The sequence below is a fragment of the Oryzias melastigma genome, linkage group LG15, assembly GCF_002922805.2.
Source record: "Oryzias melastigma strain HK-1 linkage group LG15, ASM292280v2, whole genome shotgun sequence".
NCBI classification, from domain to species: Eukaryota; Metazoa; Chordata; class Actinopteri; order Beloniformes; family Adrianichthyidae; genus Oryzias; species Oryzias melastigma.
Genome location: NC_050526.1, coordinates 23,897,689 through 23,916,433, shown reverse-complemented (window position 1 = coordinate 23,916,433; position 18,745 = coordinate 23,897,689). Strand labels below are relative to the sequence as shown.

At 35.2% G+C, this 18,745-nt stretch overlaps 1 protein-coding gene across 1 annotated transcript in view; it reads left to right on the top strand.

Moving 5' to 3' along the window:
* Positions 1-8,029, top strand: part of khdrbs2 (KH domain containing, RNA binding, signal transduction associated 2) — a 61,024-nt gene extending 52,995 nt beyond the window's left edge. The window contains exons 7-11 of the mRNA XM_024297958.2: positions 1,148-1,230; positions 2,621-2,679; positions 4,274-4,370; positions 7,436-7,475; positions 7,961-8,029. Coding sequence (XP_024153726.1) covers positions 1,148-1,230; positions 2,621-2,679; positions 4,274-4,368 — 237 coding nt within the window. The 3' untranslated portion in view covers positions 4,369-4,370; positions 7,436-7,475; positions 7,961-8,029. The remainder of the gene's footprint in view (positions 1-1,147; positions 1,231-2,620; positions 2,680-4,273; positions 4,371-7,435; positions 7,476-7,960) is intronic.
* Positions 8,030-18,745: the final 10,716 nt, after the last annotated feature.

Sequence of the window (18,745 nt, the reverse complement as noted above, 5' to 3'; positions counted from 1 at the left end):
CGTTTTTCCTCAGCAACGATGTGACGACAACCGATGCCCCGTGTTGTAGTTCAAGCCCCAGACGTGAATTAACTTCAACAATGAGATAAGCTCCACTAAGAACTGTAATCAATAAAAGCCATTATAGACTCAAATTGAATACCTTAATCTATGAATTTAAGTATTGATTGTTTTACATTCATCTTTGCCCAGAAACACTGATACAAAGTGACTTGTTTTGCCCTTGTATCGACAAAATGACTCGAAGGTCTTAATGAAACTCCTGTGACTTGAATTGGTCAAATGGAAAACCAGCATCGTCTCTCTGTCTTTTAAATTCAATTTTCAGCTTATTTGTTTTGTTTTTTCCTCATTTTCATTTACTTTATTTGAAAAAAAAAATGCAGACAAGGGAATTGTGTTTGTCCCTTTTATATTTAGTCATAGATGGGAAAACGGTGCACTATTTTTTATAAATATATAAGTGATAAGCCTGGAAAAACAAATAGTGTTTTGAATTATATTATTATAGAATATTGCTCTGAGTACGTTGTTGGATGGTGGTTATTTTATTAGCTTGCTCTTGATGGTACACTTCATGACAATTTGAAAAAAAAAAAAAAAAAAAAACCTTCTAGAAGTTCCCAGCTAGAATAAAAAGCAGGCAAATATCTGGAATAGGACTATCTACTCCAGTTGAGTTTCACTAGAAATGTGTTGTCAAAGCTATAAAAAAACTTACTTTTAGAAAAGAAATGCAGCACCATTTTATGCTGAAGTTGGGTAGATGTAAAAAAAAAAAAGAAATTGGACAGTTTTTGTTTAAAAAGAGCCAATTCCCTGCAAAGCATGGAATGAAAAGCACACACAAAAAAATCCCAGGGTTGTTTCCTTGAATTGGCAGTGACTTCAAACATCCAAACATGCAGATGGAGCCACTTAAAATTGGCGTCTTCCAGCCAGTTTCCACATGGTTACAGCCAGTGTCTACCTATTTGCCTCTCCTGGACCCTGCAGAGGACTGTCTGACAGTTGAATGGTTTATGTATCAAGCAGCCAGCCATTTCATCTGGCTCTATCTGTGCGCTCTCAAGCATATAAACACCATCTATGTGGCTGCTTTTTTTCTAACTTGTCCCTGCAATGTTTGGTTCCTTTTTCCTTGCAGGGGTACGATGATGGATATGGCGGGGAGTATGATGATGAAAGTTATGAAATCTATGATGACAGCTACAACAGTCAATCAAAGAGGTACCACCAATGCACACATTGATAAACAATAAAAAATGTCAGTGTTTCACTAACAAAGCAATGTTTTAGCAAATTGATCCTTTCACAATGTTGACATTTAAATACCACACGCTTTTTGACATACCGTAACTATTAGAGCGTCCAAGTGATCAACGTGGGTCAGCTGATTCTGATGCCTCTTTCACAACGGGCTCAGGAACACACGATCAAGTGAAAAGTTTATGTAAATGTTCATTTGGACTTCTGAGTTCAAAACTCTTGTATTCACGTCACTACACAGGTTAATAAACTAGTTAAACTTTGACCAATCAGGGACTAGGATTTGGTAGTGGTGTAAGGGTAGTGTCCTTTTCAAAAACCGGGCATTGAACGGGCATTCTTGAATGCGTTTGTACCATGCGATGTTCACACTGGACTGTCGCTACCCGATATCCTTACAGTTGGGAGAAGTTTGATGCAAAATTTCGAAGCAGTGCAAATCTACCAAACCTTGTTCCAGGCTTTTTCTTTCACATCTCTATTCAGATATAAGAAAAACTTGGTGTCATATAATTTCGATCAGGCACAAACCGTAATTGTTAATTTCTCCATTTTGGTCACTTTTTGAACTATTGGCACTTCGGTGAATTGAACAAGATGCCCAAAATCTAAGTCCCTGATTGGTCAAAGTTCATTTGGTTTAACTTTAAAAGGTGCATGCAGACCAGCTGTGTCAACTTACGTTTAAGCGGCCACTTTCAATGAAAAGTCTATGCAAGCGTGCGTAGACCAAAATTTTGGGTGTCCGCTTCTGGAATTGCGATTGTGCGTCGCTACTCACGTTTTTCAGTCCGGTTGCGGGCTCTACATACAGATTTGTCGGTCATGGATCACATGCTGAAGGTTCAACTGCTTGAACTTTTTAATGCAACATTTTGACCAATCAGGGACTCCAATTTGATTGTGACGTGGGGGTAGCGTCCTTTTGAAAACACAGAAGTACCAACCGGCTCAGAATGCATATATCACATAGACTTTTCATTGGAAGTGGAGTCCAGTGTGAATGTGACGTTAAGAAAGCCTATAGAAGCACTAAACACAATTAGGTCCATCCGGCTATGTTTGCTAAAACCCTGATATAGTTCCTCTGAAAATTTAACAAGAACAATCACAGAAGCAACTCTGTTGATATACTTAAAAAATCTAGATAAAATTGACAAATTTAATTGCAATCCTTTGCAAAAAAACATTTTAGTAGTTATTTTCATAGATAATATAAATAAATCAGTGTAAAACATTGCATTTTTCAGTTAATAGTTTTCAAGCAGTGCATCTATTTTTTAACTATTAAAAATCATGTAAGACTTGTTTGCATTAATTATTTCTCATGTTTTAACCCTGTCTTCCATAGCATTTCAGAGTATTATACCTACGGACTTGGAACCAGTGATGAATCCTACAACAACTATGGTAAGAATAGCTGATTTACCTAACAAAACTGAGTTTTATTAGATGAAGATCACTGACCCAGTTGTGAGTCACCCTCATTTCCATAAACGTATTTTTTGATGCTGCCACTCACTGAAGAATGTTTTATACTGTGGGAGCCAAACAACACTGTTGAAGCTAAAGCATGGGTGGCTTATATTTTTCATCTATTTTTACATTCATATTCAATCCCACACATTCTTTTGAGTTGTCCATGAATCAGAGCTGGAAGCTAAAACTATGGCAGCAACCACCACAAGTGTTTTTGTTAATAATTTCTATGAAAACATAAAGCAGTGTCTGATATTTTCCAAAATTATAAAAAAGAGAAACCCTGCTGTTAGTGCAGGTAACAAAGTCACATTTAAAGCACAGTCTGGGACTTTGACAAACATTCTTGTTTTTTGTGCATCTCTGAATGCTGCTCCTGCTAAGAGACAGAGAAAAAAAAAAAAAAGAAAGCCTGCAGTAACAACCCACTCTAAATCTTCCTGACCTGAGGGGGCCCTTCTGCTAGCTTCGCTCTTTCTACCTGCCTAGCTGTGATCTGCATTTTACCGAAAATATAAATGAGTCAGTGCAATCACATAGAACTAAACTGTGACTGTTCTGAAAGCCGCAGTGTTTTGCCTGTTAGGGATTTGCCCTCAAAGGTTTATGGTTTATTTCAGAGGGCCACTCCTAACCTCATTTTTGAATATACCTCAAAACCTATAAAAGCAGGTTTCAGTTTCTTTGGAATTCCAAAATATTCATAATTTAATAAATATATATATAACTTGTTATATTGATTAGTGTATAATATATTCTACCAATGAATAACATAAATATATAGTATTTAAAATTTTAATTATTATTGGTAAAATTGCATTTTTGACATAGACACTTAGGAATGAAATAAAAGAGCATACATAACAATCAATAGTGTGCATTAACAGGCTAATTTTGGAAATAATGATTTAAAAATCATATTCTGGATATTAAAATATTTAATTAAACACATTTTACTTTAAAATAAATATATTTATATTTAACATTTTGAATCTACTGTATTTTAAAATGCAACTAAAATGTTGAAAGGGTTTTAAACAAAAAATGTAAAAGTGAGTTTTCTACATTTATAAGTTTATAAGATTCAGCATAAACTACTGAAGTGTAGTCTAAACATTGGGTTGCCATGTCCCATCCGGTGAAAATCTGGGCACTTCTGAAAGTTTGTGCTCTCATTCATTGTCAGTACAATGAACTGTGTGCTGGAGTGTTGAGCCCAGACCAAACCAGAACCAGGGGAACAATGATTTGATTTTCTGCTTCATAAACGCTCTCTTATTTGAAGCAGAGCAAAGTGCTGCACAGCAGAGGTGGCCGGCTTCATGTCATTTCGCTTTAAGGAAGCAACTGCTGACACTGATCTCAGTATTGGGGGAAAAAAGAACTTATGAAATTAATATCCTGTGAAAAGAAGTACCAATAGATGGAACTCAGTTTGGTCCTCTAACTTTTCTTCGCCTTGAGTGATCAACATTGTTAAATTTAACAGCCAGACATATAAAAAGTATTTTTATGTGTTTTGCAGAGGAGGAATGGACGGTCATCCGAGCCGGTGTCAAAGCACCGACTTTACGTCTGACAAGAGGCTCCTACAGAAAGCATCCCTATGGCAGATACTGAAGGTGCTCCAGAATTGTGAACTACTCATCCTTTTTTAACACTTCATTAATTAATGTAACATTCATCTTCTTTACCGCTCATGCTGGAAATAAGAAAATAAACGTAAGCCTAAAAAGGACAAGGAAGCAACTGCGATATAATGAAGTATTATTTACAGAATTAAGTCTCCTTTTTGACATTCAAACATGCTCATCCACATATGACAGCATTTTTAATGTGTTACCCCCTTCCTCAACAAAAGTGATTTTAGATATTTGACTTTTTATTGTTTTAGTTATTACAGATTGGGTTCCATTTATTGCACTAACAGTTTTGACTTAGATTAACAGGCCATTTTTTATGTCATTAAATCTTTACAATAATATCACAAATTTCTTAAACTTATCGAGAGACACAGCGTTAGCATCATTTGACTGCTTTGCTTGTTTCTGGCTCCTGTCATGGTTCAGCACAGCGATTGAGATGTTAAGAAGACCCACTTCACAGGGACTTTGGTATTCATGGTGTGTTTCCCTAAACGTTTCTGAGCACGGCTCTCAAAAGTCATGGTATCAATTATATGATGCCCCATGTCACGTGTAGGCTTCCTCAAAGCAGCTTAACATAAGCCATAATGCAGATTTAACTGCAAACCACATGAAGATGACAGACTTATATAGTTAGCTCAATAAGGAAAACTTTTTTTTTCAGAAAAAAAAGATGCATCCTGGTAATATAAGCAAAAGCCAATTCTCTTTTTCATTTAGAGGTGGATAGTAAGCTAAAAAAAGAGAGCAGAATCCTACCTTCTGTAATGGGTGTGTAGAAAAATGGCTTCTGTGCCCCAGGCCAGGACAGCCAGGCAATTGGGCTCATGCACGATTTATGGAACCATATGTGAGAACACTTTTAGCTGTAACATCATATTTTATAGCCTGTACTTTTCTTTCATCCCCCTACCTGAAGCCTGGAAGTGCACAGGTAAAAGATTGAAGATGGTCTGATCATATACCTTTTGTAGATTACCTTTGAGAAATTTAGTCTGAGTGTAATAGAAAGCTAAAGACATTATGGTGGAGGAAAAGCTAATTATATAGCAGCTACAGTTGCGCTCATATGGCAGACTTCAACCACTTATCTGATATGCAGCTGTCCTTGCATTTAAACTGTACACATTTCCTTTAGATTTGGATTTCTCTTCTGCCTAGATCTCTTCAAACCTTTTGCTCACATTGTACCACACATCTGAATTACACAAAATTCCCTTAAAGACCTACTTTGATTATAAAATGTGTTTTTGTGGCATTTTTCTGATGATGGAGGAAGAAAATTAAGCTCAAAAAGGCCTTTCTGCAAATTTCTTCATTCAAATTGATAGGAATCAGGAGCAGACAAATAACATAGCTATTTACAAAAGAGTCTATTCGTGTTGTAGAAAATATACTAGGTGGACAACACGCTTCCTGCTCCTCTCCATTTTGATGCATCTACTTGTAGATGACAAGATCTTTGTATGTCTTTTTTTATCTTCGTTGGGCTCACATCTGTCTCAGAACTGTACGGCTGGATGGCTCTGACATCGCTTGGCATTGTTGTTGCACTGCTAATGTTAGGTTGGGGTGTGAGGGGCTGTAAGCTAGCAGGAAAGAGTGCTGGGTGATAAGAAGGGGGATGATGTTGCCAGGTACTAATGGTCCCGCCCACTATTTTGAAGCAAATTTCTAATGAATTCTTGCTGCTCTGCAGACACTATGTCCCAGAAAATGACATTTTTTTAATTTATTTTGTTTAAAATCATCATTAATAGATCAAAAGTTGATCGGAGTGGGTCTTTGAATGCAACAAATTGAGCCAATCATGATTATCCGCAGGTACACAAATATATTTTATGTCAGAAGCAGCTCACTCCACGATTTATTTCACTTACATGTTTGTTTTATAATCCTGATTGATAGCACAGTCAGAAAAAGGCCCTGGGTTCTATTGTAACTTTGATAAATGACAAATGATGTGACATTGTGATCGTGAAAAAGCCTTTTTTTGTGTTTCCCTGGGTTAAAAGCAGTCACTGGCATTGTTTTGTTATTGAATATAGTGCTTTGTCCTTTGTGTAACTTGTATTTGTACTTGAAGCATTTAATAAAAATAACATAAACCTCAACAGTGTGGAAGACTTTAGTAGCTGTAAATGAACCGCTAAACTGGTATTGTTCTTAACATGTTTCTGTCTAAAACTTCACTTGCAGGTTACAGTTAACGTGTCTCATAAAAAAATAACAAATTTTCCCAAATATATTACTTTAAAATTACCTTTGTATTCATTTTTCAATCATCCTTGAACATTACTTCTAAACTAATAAGCTTCTTTTCTTAATCCATTCTTTCAAGTTTTAATAAACAGACATTGACTCTGACATTGATACGGGGTTTAAAGAGGTAAGAAGTCCTCATGTATTGTCATAATAATCTCTTAAAGGAGGGTCTGAGAGCATTTCAATGAAAAAAATAATCTTTATTAAATGTTATTTGTAACCTTTCAATGTCTTTTCTAACCTCTTCTTTGCATTTCTGTCATTTAATCTGAGAAAGCTGCATTCTCTGTGCTTTAAACACCGAGGCTCAAGTCAATTCCGCCCTTATGAATTCTCCTTTGTGATTAGCACAGCTCAAGCCTGACTCTGATTAAGCGTGTAGGTCACGGGACTGAAAGGAAGACTAAACTCTAAACAGGTAACCCTAATGCTAATCCTAATTTAATCTCCAAATTCTAACTTCCACTTTAAAAAAAAAAGTAAACCTGCTCGTTTTAACCCCAAAACTAAAGGCCCCCTTCACATCTCTAACTAGATTCTTCAGGAATTCAGTTAAACTGTGATAACATTTTAACCAAAAATGTTCAGACATCTAAACATCACATTCGTGATCTAAATAAATCAATTCTAATAGTTAATTCTAATGCATTGACTTGGTTTACTTTTTTCACACTGTTGGAATTATTGTATTTCTCTATATTGCATGCAGACAACTCAAATGTTTAGTTGATGGAATTAATGAATCCTTTATGACAGTTTTGTGTTTTCTCCTGTAGATGATAAAAGATTTGGTGAGAGCAACAAGGAATACAACAGGTGAGTATAAAAAAGAAAATCGAAATAAAATGCTTACAGCAATTCCTTTATTGGTATTTAAAGCCTTTCAAAATAAAGGAATTTAGATGCTCTAATAAAGTTCTTAAGATCCAGATTTAATTAAAATACGTTTTTGGTAAATTAAAAAAATATGTAACCAGATTTATATTTGTACATTTTTAGAAATTACCTTTTCCTTTTTTATTTTTCAATTGGAAATTTTTATTTATATATCTGTTTATTTATTGTGCTAAAAGTAAATCAAATGATTGCATAGAAATCTTACTTAGAATTAACACTACCAAGTAGAGTTGTTATTTTGAATTTTGTAATTTTTAAAATATTTTAATTATATGACATTTTAAATTCAGTAAAATACTGTAATTTGACATTTTTAGAATGTTGATATGTTAGCATCTTGTCCCATAGTGTAGCTGAAGCGACCATACAATCAATACTGTGCTTGTGTCTTGTTTCTTCTATAGGAGAACAGAAAGCGTCACGCAAAGGATCAATGACTACCTTCACTCATCAATAATCAAGACCGAATCTTGGTATTTACTCAAATGATGCATCACAAATCCAATGTGCAGATTTTTTTGTCTTAGTTTGATAGAATGAAAACTAATTGGAATTTTTTAAAAGATTAAAATGAAATAAATCACATTTTGCTGCATATTTTTAATGATATTTCTCTAGTAGTTTTATTAGAAAAAATTGAGTTTTTTGGGGTTTTTTTGACAAATCTGGAGAACACAGTTTAGTAGCATCACACATCAGCTCCTTAACAGCATTTTTTTTAATTATGTTATGAGAAAAACGTTGCAGCAAATCGCAAATGTTAAAAGAGCCAAGAACAAAAAGTTGATGAATTTGAAACTATTCTGATGTTTGTGTGTAGTTTACTTTTTAGCTAAAATCTGACAATCTGCTGGGGATGTTAATATAATTTTGAAGCCTAATTTAACTGATGCAAGTCAATTTATGCTCAAAGAACAAAAGGGATTAAATAAAGACTCACCGCTGCCTCTCATTTACCCACCGACTCAGGTTTTTTTTTTATTTTTTTATTATTCTTTTAATCAGCCCTCCTTGCTGTTCACTCTCGCCGTAGTTCTTGTCCATCAGGTTGGCCTAGTCTGCAGCCCGAGGCGCCATAAAGCTCAAACAGCTGTTTGCTTTGTTAGATTGCCAAGTTTATCACCTTTGGTGATGTTGTTTATACCGACTAAACCCTTAATAATATGCACATGAATTAGCTTCATTAATTCTCTCTTTGCATACATCTGTCTCTTTGGAGAAGTAACCATAAATTCTTGTTTTTTTATTGTGTACAGAAATAAAACCACCAACTGTGGGGGGAAAAGACGTGGCCTGCTGGTGAGGAGGGGATGGTGTCTGTTTGGTAATGAGATCTCTATGTATTTATTTTTTTTTTTACATAAAAAGAAAGCCCAGCACAAAAAGAAATGTTTGTATTAAAAAAAAAAAGAAAAGTAGCAGGAGTGGTGACCTCCTACGGGAAAACGTGGTCGGTAAGCCACAAAATCTTTCTAATCCTTTCTGAGGTGCAGCCAGTTGAGATAATTAGACTTGCTCGCAACCACCAAACAAATTGGCTGAGGACTGTAACATTTATATTTATGCACCCTAAGCACATTCCTGCACATTCTAAAATTCACACGGTAAAGTTTGTTGAAGAAACTCAGAACAGTCAGGAAAAAAAAACTGCATGAAACACTTTTTTCTTTTGCATTAAGAGTGTAATATTCGGTATAAGAGTATAGAAGTTAATCTTTATCACCTGTAAACTAAATTTTAATCTTTAGCTTCATGTGTCCACATTATTGCAACATTAAAGAGTTTCAAATTGTCTCAGTTTTATAGTTTTTTGATGATGTCTTTAAAGATTTCACAAGACTAAAAGAGTAAAAGTAAAACAAAAATCGAGTAGCAACATTTTGAACCTTTTCATTTTGAAACAGCTTATTCTCAATTAAAATATTTCAGCCGCTCAGAAAAGTGAAAAATTGAATTCCTCAGGCATTCATTATTTCAGCCTATTCTTACGAGTTGTCTCAAACAGATTGGTAAAGTCCTAAAACTCACAGAAAAACTCAAATTCATTATTTCAGCTGCATTGATGCAAACTTTTGGTAGCACAACAAAAATACTAAATTTTTATTTTTATTTAATCATAATTGCATTTGAAATTTTGCTGCCCAGGCATAAGAGAAGCAGATGAGTTCCTGCATGATGAGCAGGTACTCTTAAAGTGGGAATAAAATTGCATTAAGTGGAGTTCAGACAGCATGATTTCACAGTTGTCCTGAGATGGATTTTTACAGTTGCAGCGGGTTCACACTGCATGATTGATTTGCGAAAAAGTCACACACCACAGTTTGGTTTCACATTTTTACAGAATTCTTTACTAAAGGAAAGCTGGTCATGAATTATTATGGATCGTAACATTTAATTTGGATTTAAATTTAATGCTTTGTTGGATTTATTGGATTTTAGATTGCTGGAAGCAAATTACATTACTTTGAATCAGGATATGTTTTTTTTTTGCTCCTCTAAATGCCAACTTAAAAACTTACTGGTGGTTGCTTTATATTTCTATAATAAACTGATCTGACGGCGACTGATCTTTTAGTCGAAACTCTAAACTAAAGAAGTAAAGTAGTCACTATTTTTCTACTAATTAGCCTCAGACTGGAAGCTCATATCTTTATTTGAAAATAGAGTTTGCACAGCTTGAGCTGACTTCCACCTTCTGCAGTCAAGCAACAATACCATCTGCTTCTGGGCTCAGACGTGCTCCATGAGCACGAGACATCTCTAGATGTGCAACAACACTCTGTACTTGCCATTTCTGTCAGCAACTGTGTGAACAAACATGACGGCTTGTAACTCCCATGCTGAGTTTCTTATTTTCACAAATAATCGTGCCAATTTTGTTCTTAACAAGACAATAAAAGCTTGTTTTGCTAAGGTCTAGGTGAAAACGAGGGGGTCCGTTTCTTTCTGGATTCATTTCAAGGACGAGCTGATTGTCTCTGGCTGAGAGCTGCACCTCCACACCCTGGATGTTGGGCGCTTGTTGACAGATTATAACTGGAGGATTCATATAAAGACAGTTTGTGCATCAAGGGGAATTACTAAACAGCATCTGATGCAAAGCCAGCCAAAATTTCACACTTAGGGCTTGAACAGCTACACACCAAGGACACCGGTGTCATTTGTCATTCTAATCACAATCAATTCAGACAGACGAAAACATGCTTTCCCCATGAATGCTACCCCATATTATTATATTGACTGAATGGAGAATCTCGACGTTTGGGGAAATACATTCATTTGGTGTCTTGTCAAGACCTGAATGGGAGAATCAATAATCACATTTTCCTGTCAGGATGTTGAATATGAAGCTACTGCAAATCCACACACTATCAGGAAATTGGGAAAAAAGTTATATTAGTTAAGCTGCTTTTTAAATAGCTTGTTTACTATTATTTTTGAAAATATATATATATATATATATATATTACTGATTACTTTTTTTATGCACCAAGTAAATATGGTTTCTTATTCAAAACCCATAACTATTTAAGCAATTCACATACAAATCATTTATGTAACAATTTATGCCATCAAAATAAATTCATTTCTGCTTTCTCCTCCTACAGATATGTATGGAAAACATTTGCTGTACGGCTGGCAGACAAGGTTTAATCCTGTTTTACAACTGCTGTCTTTAAAAGTATAAAATGTCATTTTCATGCCTATTTTGTATATAAAAAGGAGTAAAAATTAAAAAAAAACAATTGATATGTGATGTTTTTCATGTGTTCAGTTATTTTGTTTTTTGTGGTTATGGGAATTAGTAAATTGAATATGTCAAGGTCGCAGCTGGCCAAATAGAAAAGCAATCTTCGGGCCATTTTTCTGATTGGTTTTGGGTGCAAAAAATGAAAACGTTTGACAATTTCTATGCTTAACCCTTTAACACCAGAGCTCCAGTGTTAATGTTCTTTGGTTTACTGTAACGTTGTAGATTGTTAACACGATCAACGTAATTCCAGTAGATTGTGAAGGAGAAAAGCGGCTCACAATCTCCTTCACAATCTACTGGAATTACGTTGTTCATGCAAAGGATTGAAAAGTTACAGTATGTTGAAGATTTTGTGCTTAAGCGTCACTGGCAACACCTCAGGTGTTAAAGGGTTACATCTAAGACTTTGGCCCCTTCAAAACCGACACAGCTTGGAGATTTAGCGAGGCATATTTGATATAAACGTTCATCTTTTGTTATCAATTTTGCTGGGAATACATTTCATAAATCCAAACAAAGAATCCACCTCTGATTCTCACATTTGTTGACTTTATTTGAAGCGTGACTCACACACAGCCCCTTCTGACATCATTTGTCTTCCTTGCAATCACCTGATCTAAATATTGGAAATGCAAAAACATCAAAGTGGGTCAGGTTTTAGGCAAATGACTGAAACTGCTCGGCGAGGCTGAAGCACTTCATGATTGCAACTAAAACAAAGTGGATCTCTCCGTCACGAGCAAGTACCTGAGCAAACGCTGCTCTGTTTAGACAGCTGCTCCGTGAGCCAGAAGAGAGAATGTGGGCTTACGAATGCTGCTTTCCAAAAGGGTCTCCTCAAGCCGTCGTGCCCTTGAGATAAAACGCTGTGCAGTGAGAGTCGCAAATGCGTTTTGAATATTGTGATGCTGCCTCTCTGTTTAAAGTGGGGTGGAATCCGCACCATGTGTGGCTGGAGTTGCTCTCTAAAAACATTAGCTTGTTTCTGCCACAAGCAGACTACCATGTCTGATCTAAACAGGCTTTTATTCTGCACAAAGGCACGCCTCAAAGCTTCATTAGACTGCTCTCCGTGAGATGATGTGCTCTGTCACGTTGGGTTGCTCTGTTTAAATTGCACTAAGTATGCGTTTGACTAATGAAGTCATATGGTAAACAAAGTGTCTTCACAGATATAATGCTAGTAGGATGCACTGCATGTCTCGCAAAAAAAGTAGGTTGCCATTTGTTACAGATTAAACAGCATTTTGGAACAACACTTTTTACTCACGTTTGAAGGAAAACTCAAGCTGCTCTCTGAAGCCAGACCTTTCTTGAGAGCGTTTTTTTTCCTCTTCTACAAAGGAGCAGGTAAAAGCAAGTTTATGAACATATTTCATAATATTTCCACTTGGTCTGATGCAGCTTTTCTGTCAAAGTTTAAAAGGATTACACGATACCCAGAATTGTATTATTTGGCTCAGTAGAAAAGTATTAAAACCCACTTAAAATAAATATAAATCAATTTTCATTTACAAAAAATCACAATCTGTCTTCCTCTTAAACAATAAATCAAACTTTACTTTAGTTAATAATTACAATATTAAATTACTGCTAATTGTGTAAGTGTGTATTGTATGCATTACTCCCCAAAATATCTAGTTATGATTATGAGTAATGGAATCTTACATTTTCATTAATTCTTTTTTTGTTTTGTTTTTTAACAATTTATTTTTTTGTTGCATTTTCTCCAGCTAAAAAATCAAAATCAAGATTAAGTCTTTTTTAGATGAAAAAAATGTGATCTGTGATCTTAAAAACATAAAAAAAATGTTTGAACTTTTTGTCTTAAAATGATCTTCAGAGAAAATAAAAGTCCCATTAACTCCAGAAAGAATCACTACTTCTTTTTTATGGTTTCCTTCCTACCACAGCGTCACGGCATGACAGCTGAATGCATACATCCAGCCAAAAATGGTGATCAACTGTCAACTTTTAGACTCCTGAATGCCCCCCAAATGAGCTTTTGTTTTGCTTCAACTATATTTTTCCTTTAAAAAAACACAGGAAACAGCAAATAGTTTTTCAGCTTGGGAGAGCAAGGTGATCCATCAAAGCAGAACAAAAGCATCAGACCATTAATTCAAGAGGTGATTGGCAGTGGAGTTCATGTTGAGATTTTTTGTGTTTCGGTGACTGCACTGTGACGAGAAGCTGGAAAATCTCTGCCGCCAAACAAAGGAGATGCCGCATTCCCGCATGGACAGACTGTTTTTGTTTTTTTTCCACTGAATGACAATTAACAACAAGTGGGTACTCAACAACAACATGCCATTAAAACCAAAAACTGATATGAATTCTTATTATGGAGGGGGAAGTGCTGGCAGCCTAATGTGATTTCTAATGGTATTTTCAAAAGTGTTACAACTTAACCCACATTCAATATAAGCAAATGCTACAGAAGAATAGTCTGTTTTGATAAAAAATATGTAATATTAGTTCATAAACCACTGGGATAACAATATTATGAAAAAACAATCTAAAAAAATCATCTCTTTGTTATTTTCACATATTTGCCTATTTTCTAAAATTTTCCTAAAGCTTTAGTTTTATGTTATCATTGCATTTTTAGCAATACAACTGTACAGAACTGTGATTAGTCTGTTGTTGGAAGCTAGTTTTTCTGCATTAAAATAAACATTTTTACCTAAAACAACAAAATGACTGGATTTTTAAAGCCAAATAAAAATCACAGACATGAATTTTAAACAGAAAAAAGGCATTTTTGGCAGTAATATAAGGGTGGGGTCATCTGGACCCCATAAGATAGCACAAGGGTTAAAAATAGCAAAATAGCATAAATCACATTTTAACCCAATCTTTGTTAAATAGATGCATTTATGCCAAACATAAAATATTTTCAGGTTATTATTGAGCAATGTGTTGAAAAAAATGTAAGTTTTGATGTGTTTGACATGAATATCTTTAAAATCTAAACAACTAAACAATAAAATACTATGAAATGAGACGCTTTTCTACTTCCTACCGAAGCGCTTTTCAAATAACAGACCCATTCACACACTGATGCTGAACACTGGCTCCAACCTTCCACCAAAGGCAATGTCTTGCCCAAGGGCACTTCGACACATGGGCACATGGAACCTGCAATCTTACACTCGGAGGTCGACCGCCCTACAGCTGCCACATCAGCCATGGTGCAACCAGAGACTAACAGAACCCAGGAGCCCAGTTTTGTCTGCTGCTGCAGCTGACATGAGGAATGTAACTTCAGCCTTCCATTGTCCAGAATCAACTTAAAAAGTAAGTTTTCCTCTGGTGATCAGACGATGTGGAGCACATCTGGACAGGGCTTGGATTTTATTTACCCTGAAGTTTTTAGAAGGATCACAGCTCAGCTGTGTTCGTGGTTCAGTTTAGCTTGGTCTGCTGGAGAACCCTTTATCTTTTCTGATTTTGAAAATCAAACTTCATACACTCAGTTTAAAAATTCATGAACTTGCAGGACCGATTACATTCCCTCGGCTTGCTTGGGAGCATAAAACGACTGGGGAAAAAGGAAGATTAGGAAATTTATCCATCTCATTTTAGAAGAGCAGGAGAGAATGAATGGGTGTTTCACAAGAAGCTTTAGACAAACTTGAAAAAAAAATACTTTCCTCTAGTCAACTTAAAAAAATATTTTTTAATTTACATTAGAGGCGTTGAAACATCAACATACAATAAATACATGAGCAAACCTTAAAAAACTAATGCATAAAAAAAATGCAAAATTATTTTTTTTTACTGAAATGTTAATAAATTGTGTTTTTTGCAGAATTTTGCTGTAAAAATAATAAATACATTAACAAATACTGTGGAATTTGTCCTTGATGGATGGGATTCCTTTTAAAATTCCCAAAATGTTGAGATTGGACTTTGTCACATTGGCAGCCTGAGGCGTTTTGTCTGAAATGGAAAATATTCCACATCTTCACAAAATTGCTCTCTCAGGTACTTTGCCTTTTTCTAATTAACATCTCTTTCATTCCTTTGCTTCTATTTCTTGCTGACCTTGATACTGTATGCAAATGGGAGGAAATGTCAACAGTCCTTCAAAACAAAAGTGATGAAAATAATCACTGACAAAAGGTCATATAGGCCTGAAACAAGCAATGTTGCTACAGCAGGACAAGCCGACGTGAAAAATTGCAAAAATGTGAATCATTTGTTGCTAGAATGTACCTCCTATTAGGCCTGGAGTTTCTAATCCAAGCCTTTTCCAGATCCAATATTAGTTTTCAGACAGTTATGAGTTCTTTGGAGTTCTCTCTGAGGTGAGAGCTGCTGGAGACTGAAAAGAAAAATGCAAGCGAACAGCAAAAAAATTCCTGCTCCCTGAGGGCTGCTAAGGCTGTGAGCCCCAAGATTAAGCAATGCAGCTGTGAGAGAAAAGTGAGATGTCTGCCTCCCCCCAACCACGCTGCTCTCCCCCTTCTTAACGTATCATTCTTAAAATGATTTATTCTTTAATAAATGTTCTGCAGCAGGTGTGATTCAATGGAGGAAATAATTTGTCAACTTGAACGGCCCAAAGCTTTGTTAGCTCTTGCGGCGATAAATCTTTGGCTTGTGGAGGAGTAGACGTGACGAAGATCAGAAATTGATGCTCTTTACCAAATACTATTTTATTTAAGGGTCTCCTTTGTGCTGCTGTTTGTTATCGAGGCAGAGGTGTATAAAAGAAGAGAATCAATTGTGCTCTCTAAAGTTTTTAAATGTGACTTGATGATGTATGAATCAATGCATTTTAACAGCCTTTTATCTCCCCAGGAGCGACCAGGAGGCATCAAGTCAAGCTGGATAACTCTTGTATCTGCCAGTGTCGTGGTGGTTTTTCTGATGGAGTCATGAGCTTTGGTCAATGTATCTGTATCAAAGAGGGAATTTATGATCTGAATTTTGTTTTGGGTTATCTCCTACCTGTGCAAACGTCGTACTCTGTCAGCTCATGAGGCATAAGCAGGACACGGTGCATAAATTGCCCCCCTCCTGCAGCAAAACAGGACAGTCAGCTGGTTGATTGTTGGGACTATTATGCATGCCACCTTCCAAGCTCTGCTTTGGCATTTCCCTCCATTAACATGTTTTTTTTTCCCGTCCAATCTTCTTTGGCACTTTCCAATCTGCTGCAGATTTTTTTTTTTTTAGTTTGTTTGACAGAATCCATTTAACTGTTTTCCTTTTTTTCTCTCCTCTGGAGCAACAGCAACTATTTGATGAAGGTTCACATTCACAGCTGTGATTCTGAGCATCCATCCTAAACTGATGAAGATGAATGCATATCAGAGAATCCTCTTTCAATCAAAACATTTAGATAAAGTTGGCAAAAAGACCAGTACATGATTGTAATATATATAATCTAGAGAAATTAAGATTAAAATTGCATTTCTGAGTATTTATTTATTTAAATCATTGTGAATCAGATCCGGACAAAACAAAAAAAACGGTTTGAAAATGAATGTTTTAAGATGACTGCAGCCCTACAGAAACTATGTCAAACAAAATGATAGAATTTTTTATCTTGGCTAAAAACATAATGTTCTTTTAGGACTTTCAGGAGTCCTTTAATGATGAGGTCATCAGTTTGCCTCTCTGGACTGAAGTTTTCTGTGCTGTACTTTTATCTCTTTTTTTCAGGTTGTGTAGCTCTGGTTTTATTTATGTACCCTGTAAAAAGTGAAACGTTGAATCAATTTACAAAAGTTCTGATTTTGTTAGATTTAAAATGAATAGTTTTCATCAAATTAAAATTTTGAGTTGATGGTTTTCTCAACTCAATTTTTTTTTTATTTGATAAAAAATGATATTTTTAAAAGTAACAAATTACAGAACTTTTGTAAATTGAGCCAACTTCTCACTTTTTACAGAGATTTTCTAAAGAGTAGCCATCCAAACGGGCTTGAACATTATTGCACTGTTGTAGCCCAAAAAGCAGTGTATTTGTGAAGTCTTTTTGCAGTCATCTCGACTTTTCTCTCTGCTGAACTCCCTTGGCATTTTTGCACAAAGTGTGAATGTTACAAACGGCACGCTCATAACTAAAAGACCACTGGGGATGCTTTTAAAATAGCTCAAAAGATGATCGGAGTTTATCTTTAAACATTCAGAAGTTTCGAAATAAAATAGATGTTGTTTCATTTTTAAAGCATCAGATGCATTTGCTTGTGATTGATCTATAATATAAAGAATGTGGACATCAAGTGATCTATTAAGTGAACAATCACAAGTGAATAATTTATATAAAAAAACAAAATCATACACAACTAACTGAGAAGAACTTAGCTAAAAGATAAAGTTATAGGGATTTTTTTTATAGGGATCTTTGAGAGCGGTTACAATCTAAGGAATCTGAAAGAAACAAATCGTAGTTTAAAGTTTCATCATTCAAAGCCAAGGCAACAAAAACACACACAAAAACCCCTTCCCTTCACCATCCCACACATCTGATCTGCTAAGATTAAGCTGATGAAAAGCAAAGTGCAAGCAAAAGGTGGAACTCAAGAGAGCCTCTTTTCACTGAACTTGTAACACAGAAGTAACTGGTATTGAACTTCAGCCGATTGGGTTAACTCTAAAAGCTCAGACTGCATCAGATTTATTTATCAGTTTGTAAAGTAAACAGACACAGAATGGCTGGAGAGAACTGCCACTGTGTGTTTATGTCATCCCGGGGCCAAATCCCAAATATAAAGATGCTGTGACCTTGATAAGTTGTGTCAAAGTCGGACACAGGGATGAGGCTTTCCATTCAGAAAAATGTGCTTTTATCAGGATTCATGTCACTTCTGAATGTGAAGCAGAAACTATCAAATAAAATATCTCAACTTTATTACATATTTTAACATAATTTGTCAAAGTTGTCACCCACACTACAAAAACACAAAATATCACCAAGTATTTTTGTCTGGCTTCTGGTAAAATATTTTTTTACACTTGATATCAGTAAGATGTAACGACTTGTTTGAAAATCTTGAATATCTTGTTGAGTTATTTGATCTTCAAAACTTCTTATTTAAAGTAAAATTCCTAATTAAACAAGCTTTTTTGAATTATCACAGGCATACAATCTGTTTTCCTTGTCTAATTTTGAATAAGGATAGTTGGATTGTTGTCATGCATAAAATCGGATCTCTTTTTAGGGAAAAACTATAAGCATGAATAAACTTAGTTTAAATATACAGAACATTTTTTAACAATACATGCATATTTTAAGACATAATATTTCTGATTATCAGAGAAATATACCTCATTATGAGTACTTACAGCTACTTTTAAGATCTTATTCTTCTTAAAAGAGCAGAACATCACTTCACATTTTGAAAAATCTGACCAGGACAAATTGTAAAGTTTTTCACTAAAACAAGGAAAATATCTTGTTTTCTACATACTTTTTAAC